The sequence below is a fragment of the Cotesia typhae genome, unplaced genomic scaffold, assembly GCF_013202065.1.
Source record: "Cotesia typhae breed Kobodo isofemale line unplaced genomic scaffold, CoteBio_Ctyphae scaffold_58, whole genome shotgun sequence".
NCBI lineage: Eukaryota > Metazoa > Arthropoda > Insecta > Hymenoptera > Braconidae > Cotesia > Cotesia typhae.
Window position 1 is genome coordinate 769,800 of NW_027423778.1, and position 27,748 is coordinate 797,547.

A 27,748-nucleotide genomic window follows, 5' to 3' on the forward strand; every position below is an offset into this window, starting at 1 on the left:
CATTCAGGCAAAACCGAGACTCGTCAGGGAAAAAGACATTTTCTCAGTTCCAATTTCTCATTGGCCAGTTTACATAGTCGCGAGTGTACTGTAGGCGAGCTCTACAATTTGCAACGGTCAACATCGGTCATCGTCGATCGAGAAAAGTTTCGTGGCTGTCGTTGTTGTTGATGGTTTGGGAAATTTCGGGTGATGACGTTTGCTGGAACAAATGGATGTTGAACAGCTTGTCGAATGATTGCCCGGTCGTCTCGACGAGTCGTTGCTCGATGTCAGCCTTGTCCAGCATATCGTTCATATGCATTTCTTTCCAGGAATCGGTTGTAGGCACGAGACATAACTGAAGTACTAACGTCGAGTCGTTCACCAACCTGCCGATATTTCTACCCCTCCTGAACAAGAGTCACTAGCCGAGCGATTCTGGGGCAGAGAAATGTCGCCTGGGGGGCATTATGACGTAATTGAATTTGAGCAGCGGCTGTTAGTAATTTCTTTTTTGAAATTGACGAAAAAAAGTTAGTTTTGAAAAAAACTGTTTTCTAACACGTAATAAATCTTCAGAAAACGTAAGAAATTCATCGCTCAGAAACTCGCACTATGATTACAGTGTGCACCTTAGGGGTATCAACTTTAAATTTATTCAATAAAAGTTTTTTTAGGAGAAATGAAGGTTTAAATCTGTTCATAACTTCAGCAACGTGATTCAGAATAGGTCTCTTAATTTTGTTTGTTTTTTTTTAATTTTCAAAAAAAAATTTTTTTAGAAATTTATTTGAAAATTATTTTTTGATTTTGTTTGTTAATTCATCTTGTGACCCAGATGCAGGAAAAAGGGTCTAGAGTAGGAAAGAGGGACTGAGTCGGAGAGGGAGGGCCGAGGGCTAGTACGAGACAGCCGAGGAGTAGGGCGCGGAAGAAGGGACCAGAAGGGGACCAACGACAGCTACCTACTCTCCTTTTCTCATGTTCTCCTGATACTTCGACGGGCGTATTTTCTTGCGAGATTATTAGTTAACATTGTAAATAATTCATTTTCTTTATTTAAGTTGTTGTTACGAGCGTGTTATTATTATATTAATTATTATTACTAATTGAAAAGTATTATTCACTAACGACGTGTGGAAATATTAGTTATTTAATTTAGTTTTGATTATAAATATTCAGAAATATATTTTTTTTGTTTTGTTAGTTAATATCGTTGTTCAAAACAATTAATGTTTAATAGTTTAGTTACCAATTTTGAATAGCTGAATGAGTTAATCAGGAAAGTATTAGTTTGTCTACGATGATTATTATTTGTGATTATATTTTTTGTTGTTTAAAAATTTATTGAAAGAAAATTAATGTAATTAATTTTGGAAACGAATTAATGTAAATTTCAATTTATAAATTATTCTAAGTTCTGAGCCGAGTTAGTATGGGAAAGCGGCGAATGGTTATATAATGAAAGAAATGACGATTATTATTTAAAAGAAAAATATTTATAAACGAAAATTATTCTAAGTCCCGAGCGAATTTTAGTATGGGAATGTATTCTGTTGAAATTGTATGTAATCTGTTGATACTAGACTTTCAAAAACTTAGAATTTGACGAAGCGAAAGGATAGATAATGAGGGAATTGCCAATTAAATTAATAGTTTGTATACAATGTATAGAGGGCAAAAACGATTATTCTGTTTCGCTGTAAATGACTAGTGGAAAAACTGTTAAAAGCGAAAATTGGCGATCGGAAAACAGAGTCTTGTGACAGAGTGTTATTGAGGGAATATTCTTCTACCAATAACAGCTGGAGGGACATTACCTTGGTTCGCCTAGAACACTGGTAAGTACCTTTTGAACTCTCAACAAGACTTGACTTCCCCGGATCTTCGACCCTCTGTCGAAAATCCGGTAGGTAATCACAAGCCGTGTAGGTGGGAGCGGAGAGGATACTCTCCATCCGCTCTCAGGGTAGAGTCTTAGGCCCAGGGTGACGGCTAGTCTCCTGGGGAGTGGGTAACCAGTTTTTGGGATCGTAGTTCGCGATTTGAACGCTCACGGGAGCAAGAATGGGTGTGAAGTTGTTTTGTACAGACCAGTTTTGATCGGACCTTAATACGCGTGCGCGACCGACGTCACGAAGACATTTTCATGTTGTGTATTATTGTCGTTAGATTTAGTTGTTGAGGTTTGAATAACCTAAAATTTGTACTACGAGTTTTGTTATTTTTTTGTAATCTTTTTCATTAACCTTTTGAGTTGATTTTGGTAATTAAATGATTATTTTGTTTCTATATCATAACCTGTTTGATATTTTGAGTTATTTATTTAGACGTAGTTATGTATTATTTATTTATAAGTAACTGAGTTCTGTTGGTTTTATTTTGGATTGTATTTTGTTGATTCAACCCTCCTTTTTTTACCCTGGACTCCGGCGAGCTTCAGATTCGAGCGAGGGGGCGTTTTGTGTCGCAGTATCGTTCATAGGCGTTCAGCGTTTGTTCTTCATAAGAATAAACACTCAAAAATTACCCGTTACAAATTTATGGCGCTCGAACAGGGACCCGGTGATTTTGTTTCGTGGTAGCGGGAATTTAGGGTACTGCGATTTTCGTTTTAGTTAGTTTTCTCGGGTTTTCAGCTAAAATGAGTAAGAAAGCGGGAACGCAAACGTGGCTGTGGTCGCTCAGAAAAGACGCGGTCATTAGCGAACTAGAAAAGTATCAGGTGGCAATCGAACCAAAGGCGACGTTGCCAGAGTTACGGTTTTTGTTAAAAACAGCGCTTAACAAATCGCGAGCGGCGAATGCGGGTCGCGCAGGTCGATATGACCAACTGCTGAGTGATCTCGACCGGTCCGAGGTGGAATTGGACAACCTGGAGAATCTGGACGACCTGCCTGAGGAAATAGACGAGCAGGAATCCGGGAATGAAGATGAGCAACCCTCAGGCGAGGAGCCAGAGGGCGAGAGCACGTCACCCGAAGCACAGACTGCCCGGCAACGACGTGCACAGGAGAAACGATTGCGAGCCGAGATCGAGGCGGAAGAACGCGAGCGGATCGAGACGGAGGAAAAGGAGCGGAGGGAGAGAGAAAGAATAGAACGGGAGGAACGCGCACGGTTAGCACGCGAGGCTGAAGCCGAAGCCGAAAAGGAGCTACGCGACCGATTGCGCGGGGAAATAAGGGCGCGACTGTTGCGCGAGAAGGAGGAGCAGCGAGCTCACGAACGTCAGCTCGACGCAAACGAAGCACGAATGAGGTACGAGGCCGAGCAGCAGAGAAAGGCAGAACGAGAGACACGCTATAACGCTCATAGCAGCAACCGAGACTATGCTCCGCGCATGGAGCATGTACGACGAGGAGACGACGATGGAAATCGCCGGTCAGGACGCGTAACCGACCCCGTGAGCCCAGCCAGGGCAGGCACCACGTTCTCAGGAACTCCCAGACACGACCTACATTTTTACCCGACGTTTGGGGAGGATTCCGCTGAACTCCGCAGGAGGGACCTGGTGCGGAAGTGGAACGTCGTGTTCAAGGGAGAGCGTGACGCCCAAGATTTTTTAGAGCGGCTGGAGGAAATGGCAGAAAGTTATGGGTTCGAGATGGACCACCTGCTGCCATGCGTTCCAATATTGTTGCGCGAAAAGGCCCTACTCTGGTATCGCAACAACAAGAGAGATTGGAACTCTTGGGAAGATTTTGTGTCAGACCTGAAATCTTTTTACTTGCCCCCGGGCCTCGAACTCGAGCTGGAAGAGCAGATCCGGAACAATGTACAGGGGGAAACCGAAACTACGGCAGAATATGCAACAAGACTGCAAACGCTGATGCGAAGACATGGCCAGATGTCGAACTCGGCCCGTCTCAACCGACTATATCAGAACATGAGACCAGAATACCGACGTTACATGAAGCGCACCGAGTTCGCTGACGTTCCAGGACTTTTACGGCTTGCAAGAGAGTACGAGCAACTCGTCAGTCAAGAGAGACCCCCCGCGGTCAAAGAGACCAGGCAAGCACCCCGGAAAACGGAACCAGTGTTCAATCGGAAGCCCGCGAAACCTGTCGAACCGGCACCCGTGGAGATTTTTGAATATAATTGGCGTGATTGTTGCTGGCGATGCCGCCAAAAGGGGCACACCAGAGAACAATGTACGAATCGAGCGGTAAAGTTTTGTATGCGATGCGGAAAAATGGACACGTATTCTCGCGATTGCTGCCCCTACCAGGGAAACGCCGCGAGGACCGATACGCGCTCCCAAAACCGGCCCTTGAACCCACAGGGAGTATCACTGCAGAGAAAGGACACTACGCCGACCAACCCAGAGCCTCAACCGGGCACTTCCAGCCAATCGCACTGAAGCCGGGCGAGAAACGACCCTTCGCCGCAATTAGACTCGGTGATGTAACAATCCATGCATTGATGGATACTGGGGCAACCGCGTCGATTGTCTCCCAACGAGTCTGGGACTTTATCCGCGAAAATGGACTACATACTAAACATAACCCCACTCCGATACGGGGCTCGACATTAGGGAATCAAGTGATTCTATCATCTGGTACAGTTTGGGTCAAGGTCCAGGAAAATAATCACTCGTACGAACTACCATTTCACGTCATGCCAACCTACGCAAGCGATATGCTTTTAGGCGTTGACAACCTGGCGATATTAGGTTATCAACTGCAACGCAAGGCGGAATCTTTCAATGCGTTGGATACTGAATACGATTTGGAGACTGCTCGACAAGAGATAAAGACCTGGCTCAAACTAGACAAAGAAATAGTTGGCCCTACCCAGTGTGCGACGCACAAAATTAAAATTAAACCCGGAACAGAACCTGTAAAGGCGCGTTACTTTCCGAAAAACCCGAAAATGCAGCAAATCATGAACGACGAAGTTGACAAAATGCTGAAAGATGGGATCATCGAACCATCAAACAGCCCGTGGAACTCTCCTGTCGTGTTGGTTAAGAAAAAGGACCAGAAATATCGGTTTTGCGTAGATTTCCGGAAAGTAAACGACGTCTCAGAGAAAGATGCCTTTCCGATACCACATGTAAATGCATCACTGGACAAACTGAGGAAAGCAAAATTTATCAGTACTATCGATTTGAAGAGTGGGTACTGGCAGATACCACTAGAGGAAGAAAGCAAACCATTGACTGCTTTCACGATTCCTGGTCGTGGACTGTTTCAATTCCGAGTAATGCCTTTCGGCCTACATTCAGCGCCTGCGACGTTCCAGCGCGTGATGTACGAAGTGTTAGGCGCGGATCTTGAAACACACGTAGTAGTGTACCTGGATGACATAATCGTGGTTAGCGAAGCCCTGGTTGAACACATGACAATCTTGAAAAAGGTCATGACTCGACTGCGCGCAGCGAATCTGAAATTAAACCCTGAGAAATCGCACTTCCTGAAGAAAAGTACCGTGTATTTAGGTCACGTAATCGACGAGCAGGGAATTCGCACGGACCCAGATAAGGTGAAAGCTATCACCGAGATTGCACCACCTCGGAATACCAAAGAACTACGACAGTTCTTAGGCTTGATCTCCTGGTACCGCCGATTCATTCCAAATTGCGCCGATTTGACCAAACCTTTGTCCTCTCTCCTTCAAAAGAAGAAACGCTGGAGATGGGAAACGCCAGAACAAGCCGCGTTCGATACGCTGAAGAACCATTTGAAATCGGACCCATTACTGGTCCCACCGGATTTCTCGAAACGATTCGTACTACAGACGGATGCGAGCGACATCGGAATAGGCGCTGTGTTGACGCAGGAACACGACGGCGCAGAAAAAGTCGTCGCATATGCGAGCCGAGGGCTGACGAAAGCCGAACGAAATTATAGCGTAACAGAAAAGGAATGCTTGGCAGTAGTCTGGGCGATCCAGAAACTGAGACCATACCTTGAAGAGTATGAATTCACGGTTATCACGGACCACCAGTCACTAAAATGGCTACGATCGATAGAGAGTCCAAGCGGACGCGTAGCTCGATGGAATTTGTACTTACAACAGTACCATTTCGACGTCGTATATCGAAAAGGGAAATGGAATAAGGTCGCGGATGCTTTATCGCGAAGCACCTCGGAAAATTCCACCGAGAAAGATCCTCACGAGCCAGGAACGGATTTAATACTAGAAGCTTTAGAGCTTGGAGACACCTGGTATGAAAGAATCGTCAAAGGAGTCGAAAACGACCCCCAGCGTTATCCCGAGTACTGTTTGAAGCAAGGTCTGTTATACAGACATCGCTATCATAGTCTAGACTACACTGACAGAGGCGACGTCTGGAAATTATGTGTTCCGGTCGCAGGAGTCAGTAAAGTTCTGAAGGAAAATCATGACGTTCCTTCAGCCGGCCATTTAGGCATTGCAAAAACGATTGCTCGTGTTTCGAGCCAATACCATTGGCCACGTATGAGGGCCGAGATCACGTCCTATGTGCGCCAGTGCGGGACATGTCAGGCATTCAAAGCCTCACAACAACCCCCGTCGGCTCCAATGGGAACAATCCTTGCCCTGAAACCCTGGTCAGTCGTATCTGCAGACGTAATAGGCCCCAAACCGCGATCGTCGCGAGGGATGAGCTATCTGGTAGTTTTTCAAGACAAATACTCCAAGTGGATAGAAATCCAACCACTACGACGTCAAACCGCCTCCGCGATTGCGACTGCTTTCAAGGAAAGAGTCTTGCTGCGTTTTGGTAGGGTAGACACGGTGATCACCGACAATGGTACCCCTTTTGTAAGCAAGGAGTTCACCTCCTTATTGCAACAATTCGGGATAAATCACGTGCGAACCCCACCATATTCGCCTCAATGCAATCCCGTCGAGAGAACAAATCGGGTCATAGGAACAATGATTGCCCAATTCGTAGGATCAAATCAACGGAACTGGGACAAAGAAGTTCCAGAATTCACTTTCGCCTATAACACTGCGAAACATGACGTAACAGAATTTTCCCCGGCGTATTTAAATTACGGCCGCGAAATCCTACCCCCTTTGTCAATAAGAGCACGAGCCAACCGAGGGAAAGACGAGGTTTATGATCCGCGTCGGGCAGCCAAGACCTTGGAAGACACCACCGAGTTGGTCAAGGTTAACCTGGCCCAAGCCTATGGGAAACAAGCCAAGTACTATGATCGCAAGCGTGGCTCCTGGCAACCAGCTCTTGGAGACCTGGTCAGCAAGAGGGAGCACCATTTGTCATCAGCAATTGATCACTTTTCGGCTAAACTTGCTGAAAAGTACGCGACGGGTTTTACCGTAACTAAAATCGTCGGACCTTCCGTATACGAGGTTAGAAAAGAGGGTAAAACTTTTACCGCGCACATAAAGGACTTGAAACCGTTTCATGAGGGAAATCCTCCGGAATCTGACCCTGAAGAACTTGACCGCGAACAGATTGACCGCGAATACCACTCTCCGGATGTGGATGAAACCTTGGGACCGCGTCGTGTAACCCGAGCTATGGCCAAAAAGGCAAAATTAGCCTCTGCCACCGGAGAACCAGGTTGAAAGCGGAATGCCAAGTAAACTGTTAGAGTCAAGCTACATTTTTTCTTTTTGACATATTTGGACTGGGTTCAGTTTTGAAAATACTATTCAAAATTGTATCACCTAGTAGTCAATCACGTAATCAAAATGTCGATACGAGGTTATGAGTCAAAGTCGTGTCAAAAGAAATACAAAGTTTAGTTTTTTTTTATGTCGTAATAGTAAAATACAGCGAAAGGATGATCAAAACTGGTCTTAGGAATGTTGTTTGAATCATATTGTTAAGTGAGATTATTATTTTCTATCGTAGTTTAAAATCAGACTTACAACATGGAGCCGAAATTTACCGAAGAGGAGGAAATATGGCTACTCGAGGAGATGCTGAGGAGACCGTTGAACGTTGTTCTCACCCCCCTGCCAGAAACTGCGAGACCGGCAACCCCTAACCCCGAAAACGTCGCAATACCAGAGCCCTACGATCCAGCCAATCCAGGATTTGTAAGACCTGATCGACGCCCAGCCACACCGACCACCCCTGCGACCACCACAGGCGGAACGCAAGCGAAAAGGGTCGGCCAGGGGCTATTTAAGCGTAAAAAGCCCAAAGTACGGATCAGGCCAGTCTCGGCCAGCTTGTTGGAGCTGACCAGAAAGCCGAAATCCATAGTAAGAAGGTTGGAGGATCTCTTTGGGGCCAGCCCCCTCAGGGAACCTCTCCGTCTCCAAGGAAGCTCCCAGACAATAGAACCGGAGGCTATCATACAACTGTCGATCCGGGCCCACGACCAAAAGCAGTCCTCGATCGATCACCACGCCAGCGAAGCCCGCCAGGAAGGAGAGTGCTGAACCAGTTGTCGTTCCTACGAAACCTGTTGTTCGGGTTATACCTGTTGTGGAGCCTGCTGCCGAAACTGCTGCTGAACCTGAAAAGAAGAGGGGAAGTGTTGACCGTCAGGGCCCATGCCAGCAGCACAGTCCCCAACGGAAAGGTCTAAAGATCCGGGAGTCCGCCAAATTTTCTAATAAAATACGCCTGGTGGTACCGCAGAAGCCGCTTGAGAGAAGCAACCGAACTCCAGTTTGTGCTCCACCAGCCGCGACGAAGCGTGAACCAAAAGTCCGCTGGTTGCTGCCAGAGTATCCCCCACTGGAAGACTACCCAGAGTCCTTTGCAGACAAGCCGGGAGACCTGTTCCTCAGCCCACAGAAGACCAAGACCTGGTGGGCAAATTCAACTAAAGAAAAGTGGCAAACAAGTTCACCACTTTTCTTTTCCAAGGAAAGAGGGGTGTGACCCAGATGCAGGAAAAAGGGTCTAGAGTAGGAAAGAGGGACTGAGTCGGAGAGGGAGGGCCGAGGGCTAGTACGAGACAGCCGAGGAGTAGGGCGCGGAAGAAGGGACCAGAAGGGGACCAACGACAGCTACCTACTCTCCTTTTCTCATGTTCTCCTGATACTTCGACGGGCGTATTTTCTTGCGAGATTATTAGTTAACATTGTAAATAATTCATTTTCTTTATTTAAGTTGTTGTTACGAGCGTGTTATTATTATATTAATTATTATTACTAATTGAAAAGTATTATTCACTAACGACGTGTGGAAATATTAGTTATTTAATTTAGTTTTGATTATAAATATTCAGAAATATATTTTTTTTGTTTTGTTAGTTAATATCGTTGTTCAAAACAATTAATGTTTAATAGTTTAGTTACCAATTTTGAATAGCTGAATGAGTTAATCAGGAAAGTATTAGTTTGTCTACGATGATTATTATTTGTGATTATATTTTTGTTGTTTAAAAATTTATTGAAAGAAAATTAATGTAATTAATTTTGGAAACGAATTAATGTAAATTTCAATTTATAAATTATTCTAAGTTCTGAGCCGAGTTAGTATGGGAAAGCGGCGAATGGTTATATAATGAAAGAAATGACGATTATTATTTAAAAGAAAAATATTTATAAACGAAAATTATTCTAAGTCCCGAGCGAATTTTAGTATGGGAATGTATTCTGTTGAAATTGTATGTAATCTGTTGATACTAGACTTTCAAAAACTTAGAATTTGACGAAGCGAAAGGATAGATAATGAGGGAATTGCCAATTAAATTAATAGTTTGTATACAATGTATAGAGGGCAAAAACGATTATTCTGTTTCGCTGTAAATGACTAGTGGAAAAACTGTTAAAAGCGAAAATTGGCGATCGGAAAACAGAGTCTTGTGACAGAGTGTTATTGAGGGAATATTCTTCTACCAATAACAGCTGGAGGGACATTACCTTGGTTCGCCTAGAACACTGGTAAGTACCTTTTGAACTCTCAACAAGACTTGACTTCCCCGGATCTTCGACCCTCTGTCGAAAATCCGGTAGGTAATCACAAGCCGTGTAGGTGGGAGCGGAGAGGATACTCTCCATCCGCTCTCAGGGTAGAGTCTTAGGCCCAGGGTGACGGCTAGTCTCCTGGGGAGTGGGTAACCAGTTTTTGGGATCGTAGTTCGCGATTTGAACGCTCACGGGAGCAAGAATGGGTGTGAAGTTGTTTTGTACAGACCAGTTTTGATCGGACCTTAATACGCGTGCGCGACCGACGTCACGAAGACATTTTCATGTTGTGTATTATTGTCGTTAGATTTAGTTGTTGAGGTTTGAATAACCTAAAATTTGTACTACGAGTTTTGTTATTTTTTTGTAATCTTTTTCATTAACCTTTTGAGTTGATTTTGGTAATTAAATGATTATTTTGTTTCTATATCATAACCTGTTTGATATTTTGAGTTATTTATTTAGACGTAGTTATGTATTATTTATTTATAAGTAACTGAGTTCTGTTGGTTTTATTTTGGATTGTATTTTGTTGATTCAACCCTCCTTTTTTTACCCTGGACTCCGGCGAGCTTCAGATTCGAGCGAGGGGGGCGTTTTGTGTCGCAGTATCGTTCATAGGCGTTCAGCGTTTGTTCTTCATAAGAATAAACACTCAAAAATTACCCGTTACAATCTCCAAAAAACACAAAATTGAGTAAAAAGTAAAGAAAATTAAATTATTAATTTAAAAAATGTTATCCAGAAAAACCGCTGAACCGATTGATCTAAGAATTTAGGGGGTTTTTCAGGATACATGGGGCTAGAGAATTCCGCTATAATCAAAGCTTTTCTCCTAATATTGTCAAAGATACAGTTGATTAACCAAAAAAAGGGAAAATGGCATTTTTTTGCTTTTTTTTTGACGTTACAGGTGGAAAAAAATTTTTTTATACATTAACCATAACAGATTTTTGTAGAAAATTTTGTGCAGAAGACGAAACCCCTTGTTCGCTCGCTGGGCAACTAGTAGTTCCACAGATATCAGCAGTTAAGTGAGAAAGGATTCTTTTGCAATTAAAATTCGACATTTCGAAGACAAATGGTCGCATCCAAGTCCCGCAAAAAGTAAATTGAAGTTGAATAAGCAGGCTATGCGATCTATGCATTGGTCTCGCTTCAAAAAATTTTTCTATGCCCGTAGAGTGACAGAAAAATTGTAGAAAACTTAAAAAATTTTTTCTTCGTGCTTTATCCAAGAATTGCATGGCTACCAGTGTTCCGAAAAATTTGTAACTAAAAAATCTGAGAACTAGAGTCTCTAAGCTTCAAAAGATTTGTTTTTTTTTTTTTTTATTTTATGTACGACCATTTTCCACTGAAATACAGCCTGTTGAAAATTTCGAAAATTTTTATGTTCCCTTATTTTTTGCGAGAAGTGTAGTATAAGAAATCTTAAGGCAATGGAACTCTTCGGAACCCCGCTTAGTTTGACTAAATCGGATGAGCCGTTTAAAAGTAACAAGCGATTTACATAAATACAAACAAACACACACACACACACACACACACACACACACAACACCAAAAAGACGTTACACAGAGCCATCAAAGCAAGTAACGCGAGGTTGTGGATAGAGATCTGTAACGATCTCGACAATGACATCTGAGTTATAGCCTACCCAGTTGTCGCCAAAGGTTGACTTGGAAAGGGAAAGGCTTCACCAGAAGCGCCGGTCGCCTGCCCTAATGGACAGGATTGTAGCGGAGCTTCTCCCTAAACACCCGCTGCGGGAGAAGATGCAATACGTTAAAAACGGCGAAGCAACACCCTTTGCTATCGAAGAACTACAAAACGCATTTAAGTCTCTTAAAACAGGAAAGGCACCTGGCCCCGATAGCATCCCGGCATCCGTCATCACGAGTGTAGCCCTGGAATACCCAGGCACACTCTTCAACACTCACAACGCATGCTTGGAGACTAGCACGTTTTCTGCGGTCTAGAAGCGGCAGAGATTTGTTCTTTCCGACAAAGGTAAGAGATACCCAGCAACACCTTCGTCGTTTACACCACTCTGCAAGCTGGACATTGCTGGAAAACTGCTCGAGAAGCTCATACAGGGAAGAGTTCACAACGACATCGACCATGCTGGAGGCTTTGCCACCAACCATTATGGCTTCCGGAAAGGTTGATCGACAGTCGGAGCGTAGTTTAGCCTAACGCCTTTACAGAGACCGTGATCTCTACATGCATACGATTACAGTTGTATTAGTATTTTATGTGACGCGGGGGCTTTGAGTAACATCGCTAAATTCCGTAGCTGTTCGTACGACTTCATGGCTGCTGCACATGCGCACGGTCGTACGCGGGAGAGAAGCCGGCCGGCACGAAATACTCGAGGTCAATATCAACCAAACTAGTGAATGCTCTAGCATCTAAACTTGAGTGCGTCGGCTTTTGTCGATTTTTATCGAAAATTATAGAAAGAATCATTAATTGAATAAATTTGTATTGCGAAATATTCTACCACGTGTTAATTAATTAATTAATTTGGGCTTAAGTTCGTGGATTTTTAGACGAATTAAGATTACTGAAAATTAATCTCTATCAGCGTGGACATTAAGTCCAAGAGTTTAGTTATTTCATGTTTAAAATGTTCACTGATAATTTTTGTCATAATTAATTAATTTTCGTTGTCGGTTTTATAACAATTTCGAATTGGAGTCAGTACCGTCTAGTATAAATGTCGCTACCTATATATAAAAATTCCAAACTAACTGTGGATGTCACTGAATACAATTACAAATTCGATATTTATACTAGACGGTACTGATTAAGTGAAATTTAAATTCATAGTCAGAGTACAATGTGCATTATCCGAAGTCACATGTTTCATTTGTAACTTTATTTCAAACGAAATATCATATCAAATATATTAATTTGCAATATAATTTTTAAGACCAAGTGTGCATTTTTATAGGACGTTCATTATGTACAACGTGTTGTGGTAAATATGTTTCTTATGTGAACATTGTATTGAATATGTACAATTTTGTAAACTTTTTGTAACATGTGTTTTGTAATTATAAAAAATTTTTAGATGCCTGATGAAGGTCAAATTCATGACTGAAATGTCGCAATAAATTGACAATTAGTATTATGATTAGCATCTTATGTCCACTTTCCTGCGAATTGTTTTCAATATTTGTTATTTTTTATTGTTAATAAAAATTGATCAAATTGTTAATTAAACATTTATTATTCAACAGCACCTCCCTCCATTCTTTCTACCCTAAGATAAGTTTTCTCTGCTCTGAACCGGTTCCAGAAACCGTGATCATAAGCGTGGTGGCGCCCAAATAATTATTGTTGTTTATTGAGATATACACTAGTCACAAAAATTAAGGAATATAAAAAAAATTCCAAATTTTTTGGTGATTTTCAGCGAGCTGTAACTCCGAGGAAAATGATCGCACAGAAAAAAAAAAAAAGCAAATTGTAGCTCCAAGTGTCTAGTTTTTAGATATGACCATGACAATTTTTTGTCATCGTCAGGTCTGGAGAAATCCTAAGAAAACTACTGAAAAAAAATTTTTCGAAATTTTTTTTCGTCTTAAAAAAGGTCTACGGGCTAAGGTCAATCAAAGCAAAAAAGGTTTTTTTGACTTTGGAAATCAATAACTCTGGAAATAATGACCGTATAGGAAATCGAAGGAGGGTTTTGAAAACTACACAATATTCTCTATAATAAAACGTAAACCGCTTTTGAAGAAAAAATTTTTTTGAATTGAAAACTCGGACTGAAAAAAGACAAAAATTCGCATAATTAAGGATATTTGGATAACTTGGTATAACTTTGGATAAAATGGATGAACGAAGGATATCGTTGGTAATTTTTAACTTCAAAGTGTCCCCTAAAATCCCTAAGAAATTCAAAGCGCTGCGATTTTTTGTTCATAGTGCCCAGAAGCTTCAAATTCTGTGTTTTCGCAAAAATCACCATTATGAGCAATTTTGTGATTTTTATTCATTTTTCCATTGAAAAAATTTTTTTCAAAATTCTTTATTTTTCGATCAAAGAGATTGATTTTTCAAGAAATTTGAAAAAAAAAAAAAAAAAAATTTTCAATTTTTTTCGAAAATTTTTTTCGAAATTTTTTTTTTTTTATCGTCTTCAGAATGCTTCACTATTGTCAAAAAAAATTAACTCAATTTTTTCTGTCCGCTACAACTGCCTTAGTTTTAAATCTCATTTTAAAAATTCAATAAAAACAAATTGATATACCCCCCGCGGAGTTCGGCTTTTCCTCACACAAAACTTGAATTTTACGTTTTCTTTTTAGCCTAAATTCCTTACGTGAATTTTATGTAAGCTTTTCATTGATAAGCACCTTTTGATATGCCTCGTCGACATTTAGCTGCCACAGATGTGGCTCGCATTGTTACCCTCCTTCAAGAGGGCTACAGTCAGGTGGAAGTAGCAGCTTCTATGGGAGTGAGCCAGTCCGTTATCAGTCGGGCCTATGCCCGATTTAACGCGACTCAAAGTTACGATCGTCGTCCGGGTCAAGGTAGACTACGAATCACTACCGAGCGTGATGATCGAGCTATCATTCGAGATGCTCGTCGAAACCCTACTGCGCATGCCCACACGATCGCTCATCAATTTCGCAATCGTCGACAACGTCCTCCCCAACAACACATATCGGCATCGACGGTTCGAAATCGCTTTCGAGAGCAAGGACTACGCGCAAATCGCGTGCCTATGCTCACTCCACGACATCGCCGAGCCCGATTGGCCTATGCTCATGATCATCACCATTGGGGTCGTAGACAGTGGACCAGTGTATTATGGACTGACGAATCTCGATTTTGTCTTCATGGCAGCGATAGACGATCTCTCGTTTGGCGCCGTCGTGGAGAACGAGATCGGGATGGTTTTACGAGACCAGTTACAGCTTTCAATGGTGGATCAGTCATGGTGTGGGCAGGCGTGTCCTTCAATACCAGAACCCCGTTGGTCATCGTTCGTGGGACGTTGACTGCCGATAGGTACGTCGACGAAATTCTGGAGCCACACGTCCTGCCTATGCGCACACGCATGGGGGCAAGACGGTTCATTTTGATGCAGGGTAATGCTCGTCCTCACACTGCAGTTCGTACGCGAACTTTTCTCCGCGCCAACAACGTAACAACGCTTAATCATCCAGCGATGAGTCCTGATTTGAACCCAATTGAGCATGTTTGGGACATGCTTGGGCGTCGATTGCGGCGAGACTATCCGCAACTGCACAATCTTCATCAGTTGACTCAAGCGTTGTTACGTTGTTGGCAAGGAATTTCGCAACGTGATATTCGACGATGCATCAACATGCAAGAGCGTTTACGAGCTGTGATTCGGAACAGAGGTGGCAATACACGGTACTGAGCAGTTACTGCCGTGCGTACAGAGGTCATTCGGCAGCTGCAAACAGACAAACACGCAGAAAAAGACACACACACACACACACACACACACGTGTGTGAGAAGCGTAAATCCGACCGAGCAACCTCCACGTGGTACGCTTTGGGTAACGCTAATGCCGGCGGTAAAACAACAGTCGAAAAAATTGAGAAAATTTCGAAAAAATTTTCGAAAAAATTGAAATTTTTTTTTCAAATTTCTTGAAAAATCAATCTCTTTGATCGAAAAATAAAGAATTTTGAAAAAAAAATTTTTTTCAATGGAAAATGAATAAAAATCACAAAATTGCTCATAATGGTGATTTTTGCGAAAACACAGAATTTGAAGCTTCTGGGCACTATGAACAAAAAATCGCAGCGCTTTGAATTTCTTAGGGATTTTAGGGGACACTTTGAAGTTAAAAATTACCAACGATATCCTTCGTTCATCCATTTTATCCAAAGTTATACCAAGTTATCCAAATATCCTTAATTATGCGAATTTTTGTCTTTTTTCAGTCCGAGTTTTCAATTCAAAAAAATTTTTTCTTCAAAAGCGGTTTACGTTTTCTTATAGAGAATATTGTGTAGTTTTCAAAACCCTCCTTCGATTTCCTATACGGTAATTATTTCCAGAGTTATTGATTTCCAAAGTCAAAAAAACTTTTTGCTTTGATTGACGATAACTCCGCGGCAAATTATCGTACAGGCTTTTGATTACGTCAAATTAAAGGGTATTGAATTTACTAAAAGAGCTTTTAAACGAAACAATCGAAAAATTTTTGAAGCCCGTAGACCTTTTTAAGACGAAAAAAATTTCGAAAAATTTTTTTCAGTAGTTTTCTTAGGATTTCTCCAGACCTGACGATGACAAAAATTTTCATGGTCATATCTAAAAACTAGACATTTGGAGCTACAATTTGCTTTTTTTTTTTTTCTGTGCGATCATTTTCCTCGGAGTTACAGCTCGCTGAAAATCACCAAAAAATTTGGAATTTTTTTTATATCCCTTAATTTTTGTGACTAGTGTATATATATTGTGACATGGGAAATTTTTCCCGTCTATATTTCGATTATTAGTGCATGCGTTAAGCGCGAAGCGCGCAGGTATGCTCTACTCTTGCCTAAAAATCATGATTTCGATTAAAACGTGATTTTCATAATTTAAACAAAAAAAATTATGTATGAAAAGCATATTGAGATAAATCATAATAACTACAGAACACGTTAAAAAAAATTTTTTAATCAATTATATAAGATTTCTCAGAAAAAACTCGTTTTTCTGACGAACGAGATGAATAAGAGTGTGGTATTCACAAGAGCACTGGGCTTGACAACACCACAACTTTATCAAAATTCATTTTCACCATTTAATTTTTTTTGTTCCATTCTTTAGGAAATTTGCCAAAACCCTTGTGAAAATTGCGTGTCAAAATAATTCTGTTTCAATACAGTTAATTTTTTTCGACTGTCAGTTCAGTGACTTTTTCTGAGATTTTGGCAGCCATATGTATTATTTTTCATAAAATACGATTGAAATAACTATAAACAAGCAGAAACTATACATACATAATGGTATAATTACAAACTGTTTGATCATCTGTCGAAACTTTTTTTTAGCTCGACCTACAGAGGAGATAACAGCACTCGCGGAAAAATTAAAACAAAAAAAACGAATAAACAAAGTATAGAAGTCGTTATGAAAAAGTTAACAAATCGTAATGTAAACATTCAATATAAATAATTTGCATATGACATGAGCGCTTAAGGCATGCTCATTTGGATTTTCCAAACTTTTTTTTTTTTATTGATGATTATTTAGTCTAATTATGTTGGCCAAGCTGATGGATTGCTGAGATTCGATGCGCCTGTGTCGCCCCAAGCGGCCTTCCGATCAGAATGCAAAGCTCGAGGTAGAATATAAGCCGAACCACGCCAAAAATTTATATCAAGTATGGATAAATGCGTTAGATAATTATATCAAGTATGAAATTGAGTGTGTGAGAGAGAGAGAGAGAGAGAGTAAGAAAAGCGATCGGGCGAACCCTGAGTTCAGTAGCCATCAACGACCAGGAAGACATCTGGGAGCGACAACGAGCGACGAGGGAAAATCAGGAAGCGGGATCAACGAATGACAGGACATTTTGAGCAACAGTAGCGCATCGAGGCTCCACCTGGACGCCGAACATAGAACTAAAACGCGAATCGACCAATCATCGATTATGAGAAGTCATCCGACAACTGCTGAAAATTACGGCCGGCTGACAAGCCGTGAGCTGATTGGACGCGCAGCTTTTTAGCTGCGCCATAGGAAAATAAACCACATGTTGCCGGAAGAGAAAATTAATTCTGATCAGGACGCCATTTAAGTCATTGTAATAATACGCAAATTAATTTTGAAACGTAAAAATTCTGCCGAAAGGATAATCATCCGATCACTTGTTGTATTTGCTGTGGTGATTCTGTTCGAAATTAAGTTATTATTGTCAATAATTGCTGTACGTTAGAGAAAAAAAAAAGAAAGATTATTATGTTGTAAATTTTGAAAAGAGTGAATTTGATACGTTTCGACGACGTAGATTCTTGTGACGCCATCGCCGAGAGTTTCTGCCGCCTGTCAGCACAGCCCACGCCGATTCTTGAAAACTTCGCACCGTCCACGAGGTCGACTGAACGGGGTAAGTGCCATCGCAGTCTCATTTTGATGCATCTGGGTGTCTTCACCGCGACCCGCGACTGAGCCGTGACTTTGAAGGAATTTTTTTTGTCTTTCCAATTTAATTGGATTGAATTGAATTGAATTGAATTTAACTTAATTTGAATTTTTTTTGTTAATTTTCTAATGTTTTTTCTTTCAAATAAAAAAAAGGAACAACAATTGTCTTGTTGAATTTCGACTTCGGGGTGACGACAGCCAGGTGTCAGGAACCATCGGTCTTGTTTTAAATCTGTTAAAAAAAAAATTGTGTTACATTTGTTGAATTTTGTTGACATTTTTTTGTGAAATTGCGTGCCGAGAAAAGTTGGCTCGGCCAGAGTGCCATCTACGAGCGCTAGTAGGTGTTACATCTCGAGCTTTGTTCCCGCGTTTTCCCGAATGGTAACAAACAGTTACCGACTGCCCTGTTACCTGCCGCAAACGATCATTTAAATTACCAATTGTGACATTGACGATTTATTTGGCTTCAAATCGATTAAATTGATCATTTTTTTTTTTTGTTAATGCGAGCTATAAAATTTTTTTTTCTTTTAAGAATTAATTCAATTTAATTTTCTTCTGTAATTTTATTAATTCGCCTTGGTGTAATAAAAGAAATTCGACGTTGTACTATTAATTCGATCATGATTTTTTTTTATAATTCGATTTGCTATTGTGAGAAGTAACTTCGACGTCAAAACTTTATTTTTTTTTGTTGCTGTAAGTTCGGACCCTGCGATGGGTCAAGTCGGGCGTTAAATCGAATGTAAATAATTTGTTAACTAAAGAATTGTTTTTTTTCGTTAATTTCTTTATTGCGAATATTATTGTCGATTTTTTTTATTTGCGTACAAAAATTTTGTTTTCCTTCCTTTGCGATTGACTACGTCACTAATTCCGAAATTGGATTTGTTATTTTGACGATTTTAGCAAATACGTCGAACAAATAATTAATTATAAAATTTTTTTTGTATTAATCTTATTAGTTTTTTTCTGTTATCTTTGGAATTGTACGAACCAGCAAATGTTATTCGATCTCTTGAATTATTAATAAATAAATTGACTCGTTAACCGCCCTTGCGCACTTTTTTTTTTATTCTATTTTTTTTATTATTATTCCAAACCGAATTCCTGGATAGCTTCTTACAATCTTATTTAAATCTGTTCGGCCTCGACCCGCCGCCCAACGACGATCTATAGTGAACCACCGAACCGTGGAACGTGAAGTTCCTGGCGCCCAACAATCTACGCACCAGGTAAGCCAACATTTAGGTGGAGCTCTCCGGTCCTGTCGACGCCAGTGCCGAGAAATAACCATTATAATATATATATATATATATATATATATATATATATATATATATATATATATATATATATACACTAGCGACCCGGTCCGCTTCGCTGAGCCTCAGTCAGAATGACTAAAGTTTTTTTTATAATTTTTTATTTTATTATAATGATCAATTAATTTTTGAGTTCGAATAATAAGTTCAATACAATAATAATTAATCTTGAGCAATAACTAAAATTAATAAAATCCTAAGTAATAAATTTTGCATTATTAATCGTCAAATAAAAGATTCCTACCAAATTTCAAGTCTGTAGGAGAAGTTACAGTGTGGAAATGGAAATTTAATATTCTAACACCCACCCCCGCAATCCTTATTGGGGGTGGATTGTTGTAAAATCCGCTCTTAGATCATTTCCGCATCACATATAGAAGACTCCACCTAAATTTGCCGTCTGTAGGATCTACAATTTGAAAGTCAATAATTTTCATTGTTAATATCTACCCCCGCTACCCCCCTGTGAAGTGAGCTATAGGAGCTATAGTTTACAGACGGGAATTATTCATTGTTAACGCCCCTCCAATCCTCTTTAAGGGAGGATTTTTAAAAAATTTTTTTATATACAAACCTCCTAAAAATTCTGAAAACTACAAAAAAAATTTAGCTCATTCGGTCCAGCCATTCTCAAATGATGCGTGGACATACATGCGGGATTTTATATATATATATATATATATATATATATATATATATATATATATATATATATATATATATATATATATATATATTCTTATTCTTATACAATTAATCAAATAAAATAAATAAATCTTAAAATAACAATCTCAAATAAATAAATAAATCTAAACAACTTGAACAATATTCTCAAATAAATCTATCAACGTAACCTAAATGATTCACAACATAAAAGTATTCTGTAGAATCGGTTATCTAATGTCCCAAGACCAAGGACTCAATTATTCACGCTCAAATTACAATAAATAAAGCGATCTCACTTCTTATAGAAACAATGTCGATGCTGAGTAACTTTTATTTTATGTTTAACAACTTTATATTTTTATACAACTTTATACAACTCTGTATTTTTACCTGAAGCCAAAAATAAAACGCAAGAGACTGAAACCTCCACCTGGAACTGAAGCAGTACGCACGTCCGATCACCTGAAGTGAACAGCGGCAACTCTCAAACACGACTGTTCATTACGAAGTCCAAAACTCGACGGTCAAACGCGAAAAGCTTTTTGTAGCTTTGAAAGCTGTCGACCTGATCAGTCAAAGATTCAAAAGCTACAGGCTTCTGGAGCAGCATCGACTGTATTCTTTTGACTTGTTGCCGGTTTCACTCTGGGAGTAACGAGCGTGTCTTTTTAGTCCAGCGCGTTTACATTCCCTTAATCAAATTCGTATATTTAATTTTCATGCAATTAATGACATTCAAATAAAATACAGATTCCAAATAAAATACAGCACAAATAAGTTAATCATTACTTATCAAACGATTCAACGTAAAATTTTGAAGTCACGTCAAACAGATCAATTTTATAGTGCTACGTTCCACGAATTTTCGCCTAATTTCGATTTTTATTTTTTTTTTTTTTTCAAGATTGATTTTATTTCATTTAAAGCGTTTACTTTAATTTAAAATGATTCTCAGAACGCATACCAAGCGATATCAGTTGCTTCGCTGGTGGTTATACTAACAGCGGAGTAACGGAAATCGCTTGTGATAAGGCGTTAGCAGAGAGTTGCCGTGGCCGCGGATAACCAAAACATCTTGCGTCAGCATGGGACCCAGACCTCGTCGACTCTGATCTAGTCGAATAATTTTAGTGCATACATTATTTAAATTCAAAATATATGTTATTAGTTAAATTACAATTGTTACGGTCATTACACGGTAATTGAAAATTTACTTTTTCTTTCATGTAACGAGTTTCGATATTACTAATTTCACAAATATTACGACGATAACACTAGGACATCTAGAACAACGAAGGAGACTCTTTTGGAAACGTATCGATTTTTAGGGCGTGACCAATTTTCACTAATTGCGGGAAAACAGTGTCCGATTATTTGCTTATTTTCTTGGGTCCTTACCCTCTCTCTTAAGTTTGTATATAATGTTGCATGAGTCCTTTCAATTTGGGTCAGAGTGTAATACAGTTTTCTCACTTACTCCTATTTTCTATTATATATCTATGTATTTGTGTATACGTGAGCGCATTTACGTATCGACAAAGACATACATTTTAACTGTTCAACAATAATTAATTTACTTGAATGGTATGAAAAAATACGTACTTGAATCTAGCATCTTTTATGTATTTTAAACTTAATTGTTTATTTGAAGAAATATTTCTCTTTTTTATCATTAAGTGAATTTATTGTTATACTTTATAATTTCATTGTTTAATATTTGTTTATTATAAATTGTTTAATTGTCAAGTTCTATTTTTTCATTTGTTTCATATTTGTCAAGTTTATTTCTCATTTAATATTTCATTTTACTATCTAAAAATTATTTTAAAAGAACATTATTAAAATTTATTCAGATATTTTTCGCAACCCTCAAATTCTGCGATTAAATTACTCTAAAATCTTTCGGTTTAAAATGAATCTTTTTCTCTCATATTCTTCGTCGTTACTTGAGTATATCTTATTTTAAGTATAAGTGAGTTTGCTTACGTATAACCGAACTCCCATTTATCTATTTAATATCTTCAGCGTACCTGGGCCCCAGATTAATCACGGTCATTTCCCCGGTCCTCTCACAAAAATCGAACGAGACACTTGTAACAGGGTAAAATTACCCTTAATCGATAAGTCACCGGATATCGATAATTATTCGACATAGCACTGGCGCGTCTCGATCTTCGGGCCTAAAGGGAGAATAGGAGGGGGTGAGTTTGGGTTAAAATAGGTGAGCCGTGCAGTGGAAAAGGGAGAAGTAGTGTGACCGCCAGACTGAGTGCCACGGAAATCAAAAAGGACCGTTCCCGAGAGTAGTGACGAGACGAAGGAAGCCAACTACAACTAGGACTTCATCCTCAACGAGTGAGTTAGATCATCGTTTTGTCCGTCTAGGTGTCAATTATTGTTATGTGGGAAGGAAGTGGACCGCGGTTTATCCAATGCCCAGTTACTTCTCCTAATTATTTATCAGTTGGATCGTTAATCGACGAAAATTTAATTCAATAGATTAATAGTGAAACATTTGCTAGTTTTGGATTTAGTGATTTTCATGGGGGTTTATACCCGAGGATCACTCAATCGACCTTGCGGGAAGATTGTAATAACTAAGAATTATCAATCAAGAGATTTTTTCGAATAATTTCTCTTAAGAAATTATTCGAAATAACTTATTATCAGAGTTCAACATTACGTGCTAGAAATTGTTATTAATTCAATATGTCATAATTACGGAGAATTTGTTGATAATTTCATGAGTTCGGAATTTTGATGAAATTAGTTTATTCAATAGGAAAATGTTGTGTAAGGATTTATTATCTGATGAGTGAATATTGTATTTGGGAGTATGACAATTGCAATTAATTTGTTGGAACTTGTTTTAGATTATAAAATAAAAGTAAAATTTAATTAATCATGTGTAAGTTATGTGTGTGAAGATTAGAATGGGTTATATGTGATAGATAGTGTTGATAGTATTAAGTGGCGGTAATCTGGTGAACTTAATTTTTAAGATACAAAAGTGTGAAATAGTATTTAACACATCTAGGGCAGTAAAATAAGAAATGTCTCAGATCACATGTAATTGTTGTCCGAGGTGAAGCTGAGGTCAATAAACATGTGATCTAAGGCTTTTTTATTTACTGCCCGTGGTGTGTATACTATTTTTCTCCTGAACGGAGGCGGAAAGCGGCATTTTTGTTTAGCGCAGCGGGAGCAAAATTGACGCTTTCCGCCTGGAGGTGAGAAAAAGTATTTCAGTTCTTTGGCAGTCCGGTATACTTATAGCTTTAAGATAGTTTTGTGGGAGATCGTTCATCAGAAAAAGCCCTACTAGTTTAAGTCAGGTTATATGAGACCGTTCGTTAGAACTTCCAAGCTAGTCATCGCATAATCGTTTGAAAGGTATCATTGTAAATATCATTCTCGCAGTAAAAATAATTCTTCACATCGTTAGATAAGTTGGTTATAATGTGAGTGTGTGAGTGATTATTTGAGCATTTTATTGTTAACAAATATTAATCAGTTTGTTAATTAATTATTCATCATTTCACAGCACTTTTTTCCACTCTTCCTATTTCTAGAAGATAAGCTCTCTGCTCTTGACCGGTTCCAGGAACCGTGATGATAATAAACCTGGTAGAGCCCTATCAATTAATTGGTTTTTTTTTTAATGTGGTAGTTTATTTTGCAATTAATATAAGAACCAATTGAGCAGCTACCAAAACTGTTACAAGCTCAATCAATGATAGTCATGTGATGAAAACTCCATATATTTAAATAATTAATTGAAAATATCAACCTTAAGCCTATTATTGGATAGTCTCTGCATATGTTACACTTCGCCTGATGTTTTGCATTTTCTGCTGCTGCAATTCTATGGAGAACTGGTAACCATACCATACTCTGCGGTTCTTGTTGAAGCCAACACAAAAAATCTGCTGCTTGAATTTCATTTCTTTGTATTCCTGTTCGTTCAAAACAACTTCTAACACTTGGTTCGATGTTTGATCCACCAAAAGCCGCTACTTCACCAAGTTGCCGGGGAACTTGAATGCAATCGTGTAATAGAAGACCTAACTTTCGTTGATTGACTAGTTTATTTGGGTCTGCTATTAATCGGAACAAATCTGAAAAGATAACAGTGATGTTCATTTTAGTACCTTGTTACGAAGTAACGAAAATATAATAAATAATGATAAGAATAGTCAATAAACAATTTAACTTACTAAAAGTGATTTTATAAACATTTACGAAGAATCAAATGAATCATTGATAAAGAGCTCAAAATTACAGCTTAAGTTACCTGTGAAAAAATATTCTGATTCGGCTTGATCTGATTAGGCCTTATGAAAAATTTCATATATTCATATCTGGCCTATGTCCATACGTAATTATTGATATGTCCTGGTATAGCCTAATATACCCTTATGAATTTATATCTACTTTGCTAAACTTAAAAAACAAACCTTGATCAGGGTTGATATAAGTTGATATGGCTTTATATTGTCTGATATACTCATACTCTCATCAGTATTTAAGTAGTCTGATATACTCATATAAAGACATACAAAGGCATACCCGAGTAAAAATAAACTATATACAATAATATATTATTCATCTATAAGTAATAGGGTGGTCCTTATGTTGGGTTTTTTGAAATTTTTTTTCACGATAGTTCAAAATCGGTTCAAAATCTATAAAAAAAAAAATCGTGCCAAGTTATAGCTCTTAATTTTAATATTAACCAGCGCCCCCCGACGGTCAAAGTTTTAAAGGAAAATAAGATGGGAAAAGTTATATTTTTACTTTGGAAGTTTTTACGTCATAAACTAACCAACAAATCACATCAAAAAATATTTTTTCTAATGCAAAATTTAACGGTCTACAAAAAAGGTCTCTTATCATTTTTTGATAATTCTAACGGTTTTGAAGTTATTCGAGGTCTAAATTGAAACTATAATCTTTTTCATAGTTTTTTCTGTTTTTTTGGTCATTTAATAGTTCATAAATCATGAACCGGTTATTCTTTATAATCTCATTGGATTTTTTTGTTTAGAAAATTTTCAAAGTAACTGTAACTTTGGAATAATAATAACACCAATTCATTTTTTTAGCCTGAACTGTCGAACATTTTAAAGATTTTTAACTTTTTTTGGATACAAAAGAAATTTGGGACCTATTGTCTCGATTTTTATTGTTATTGGTACAAATATCAACAAACTCTAATTTCAAATTTTGATTTCTGGTTAAAAACATTTTAGAAACCGATCATGCCGGCATCTATTAGATTTTACTTCAATCTCTAACACTAAAATTAATTCTCAGATTACTCATAACCTACATTTATTTCTCAGCTTGATCAAAATCGTTCAATTACTAGTACTGATGCCTTTTTGATATATAAATAAATTTTTTGAGTTCATATATCCAATATTTAAGTAATCAGTTAAATATGGAGTTATCACGTTTACGTCAAAACATATTTTTGATTGGTGATGTTGACGTTCAAATCGTAGGTAACGAATTACCATCGAAATTGCAAGCTTTGAAAGTGTTATTTTTTTATACACGTATTTTAAATAATACTATCACAGATAGTGTTGCTGCAGTGATTGATGAAATTATTGTGTTTTGGAAGAAAGCACGAATTGGGTATTTGCATGATTTTGATATTCATAAACTTTTGATATTTTTACATTCTATATAATTTTTTAAAATTTTTGGAAGAAAAATTTTTCGATTTTGTTCTTAATAATTTAAATAATTTAATAAATAAAAGTGATCCTAAATTACATAAAAGTCACGTGATGTAAAACGTGATGTGATTGGTGTGACGTCATTGTGCTGTTTGTAGCGCGTATATTTGAATGAGCATTTAAGTCATGTATAATATTTTACATTGCTAAAAAACTTAAAGTTAAGTTTTTTTCAATTTTAAGTTTTATACATTCTATTTTTAATGCTAGATTTTGTTGAAAATAATTAAAAGTGAAATAAATTTTTGTGAAATGTTTTTTTAAATTTAAAGTGAATGTTTTTGGAGGTTATGAACATGTCAATGTTGTTATACTAAGACTTTTGAGAAGCATCAGTTCAACAGTGTAGTTTGTGATTATCAACGAATTAATAAAAATGCCTCGGCGAAAAGTGGATCCTGATTTTTCCGTTTAACAGAATTTAATGAAACATTTATAAAAAATTTTTCTGGTGTCGATTTACCAGTATTTCTACACGTTGGAACTATACACCAATAAAACTCATTTTTGACGACATTTCGAGTAATTAAATAATTTTATTTTATTATAAACAACACAACCAGATCTTTTTTTAATCAATCACAATTAACACAACAATTGTTTACACCTGCTACGTGTTTACAAGAGATTGGCGCTTAAAATTTCAAATGAAATAAGCACTATGACGTCACATACACGAGATGGAGCTACTTATTCATTTAAATATCTGCTTTTTTTTTATTTATTAAATTATTTAAATTTTTAAGAACAAAATCGAAAAATTTTTTTTTCCAAAAATTTAAAAAAATTATATAGAATGTAAAAATATCAAAAGTTTATGAATATCAAAATCATGCAAATACCCAATTCCCGTTCAAGATGTGCAAAGATGTCGAGATAAGTTGAAAAAACTGTATGATGAGTGGCGCATACTTCTTAAACATAGAAATCGGAGTGAAGTTGCTGTGAAAAAACAAAATGAATTTTCCTGTTCATTAAAAAAATTATTTGACATCGCACCGTCAAATGTATTTGAAATGGTTGATGAAAATTCCAAAGAATTCTTGAATAATCAGAGATCAGATGAACGAATTGGTTTTATTGCAAATATTAAGACGAAATACGATGACGATGAAATTGGTGTTAAAAAATAAGAGAAACAATTGGATTTCGAAAAACGAAAATTGGAAAGTGAAAAAGAAAAATCATTATTTGGTAAATTATAATAATCAATTTACTCATTGATATTTTATTATTTTATAGTGAAGATATTTTTTGTCTTATCATTATCCTTTTTTGTAGACAAAAACGTTGAACTCTTATCAAGCCAAGGAAGTGCTCAATCAGTCTCTAGTGGAGAAGTATACATTCCAACTACTGCCGGCCAATTTAAATCAAGAAATATAAGAGGAATTCACAATATTCTCAACGAAAGAGTTGTAGCTACTTTTGACCGTTGTAAAGTAAGCGACAGAGATGCTGTGTTTATAACTACAGCTATTTGTCAGTCGCTTATCGATTTAAAATTATTAGAAGTAGATATTAATTCCATTATTGTCAATCGATCATCTATTCGCCGATGTCGGCTTACTATGCGAGAGTCAAAATCAATAGAAATAAAAAAACATTTCCAAGACTTAAAGTTATCATCTATTGTTGTACATTGGGATGGAAAATTATTACCTAATTTGTTAAATACAGAAACTGTTCATCGATTGCCTGTAATAATTACTTCAGAAAGTAAAGAAATTATGTTAGGTGTACCAACGAGTGAAGATGGAACTGGAATGGCACAAGCTTCTGTAGTTCATAAGACATTATGTGACTGGGGATTCGACATATCTGTAAAAGCAATATGCTGTGACACTACTCCTTCAAATTTAGGCCTTCGTAATGGTGCTGCTGCATTACTGGAAAAATTGTTAGAAAGAGATTTGTTGTATCTTTCATGTAGGCATCATATATTTGAAATAGTCCTAAGATATGTCTTCGAAGCTGTTTTTCCAAATACTGTTGGTCCTAATGTACCACTTTTTATCCGATTCCAAAAGCAATGGGGAGATTTAAATAAACT

At 37.9% G+C, this 27,748-nt stretch overlaps 1 protein-coding gene across 1 annotated transcript in view; it reads right to left on the reverse strand.

Annotated features, from left to right (window-relative positions):
* Nucleotides 1-27,748, reverse strand: part of LOC141537118 (dystrophin) — a 264,817-nt gene that overhangs the window by 67,191 nt on the left and 169,878 nt on the right. Inside the window, exon 6 of the mRNA XM_074257959.1 lies at nucleotides 23,739-24,066. Within this exon, the coding sequence (XP_074114060.1) occupies nucleotides 23,739-24,066 (328 nt within the window). The remainder of the gene's footprint in view (nucleotides 1-23,738; nucleotides 24,067-27,748) is intronic.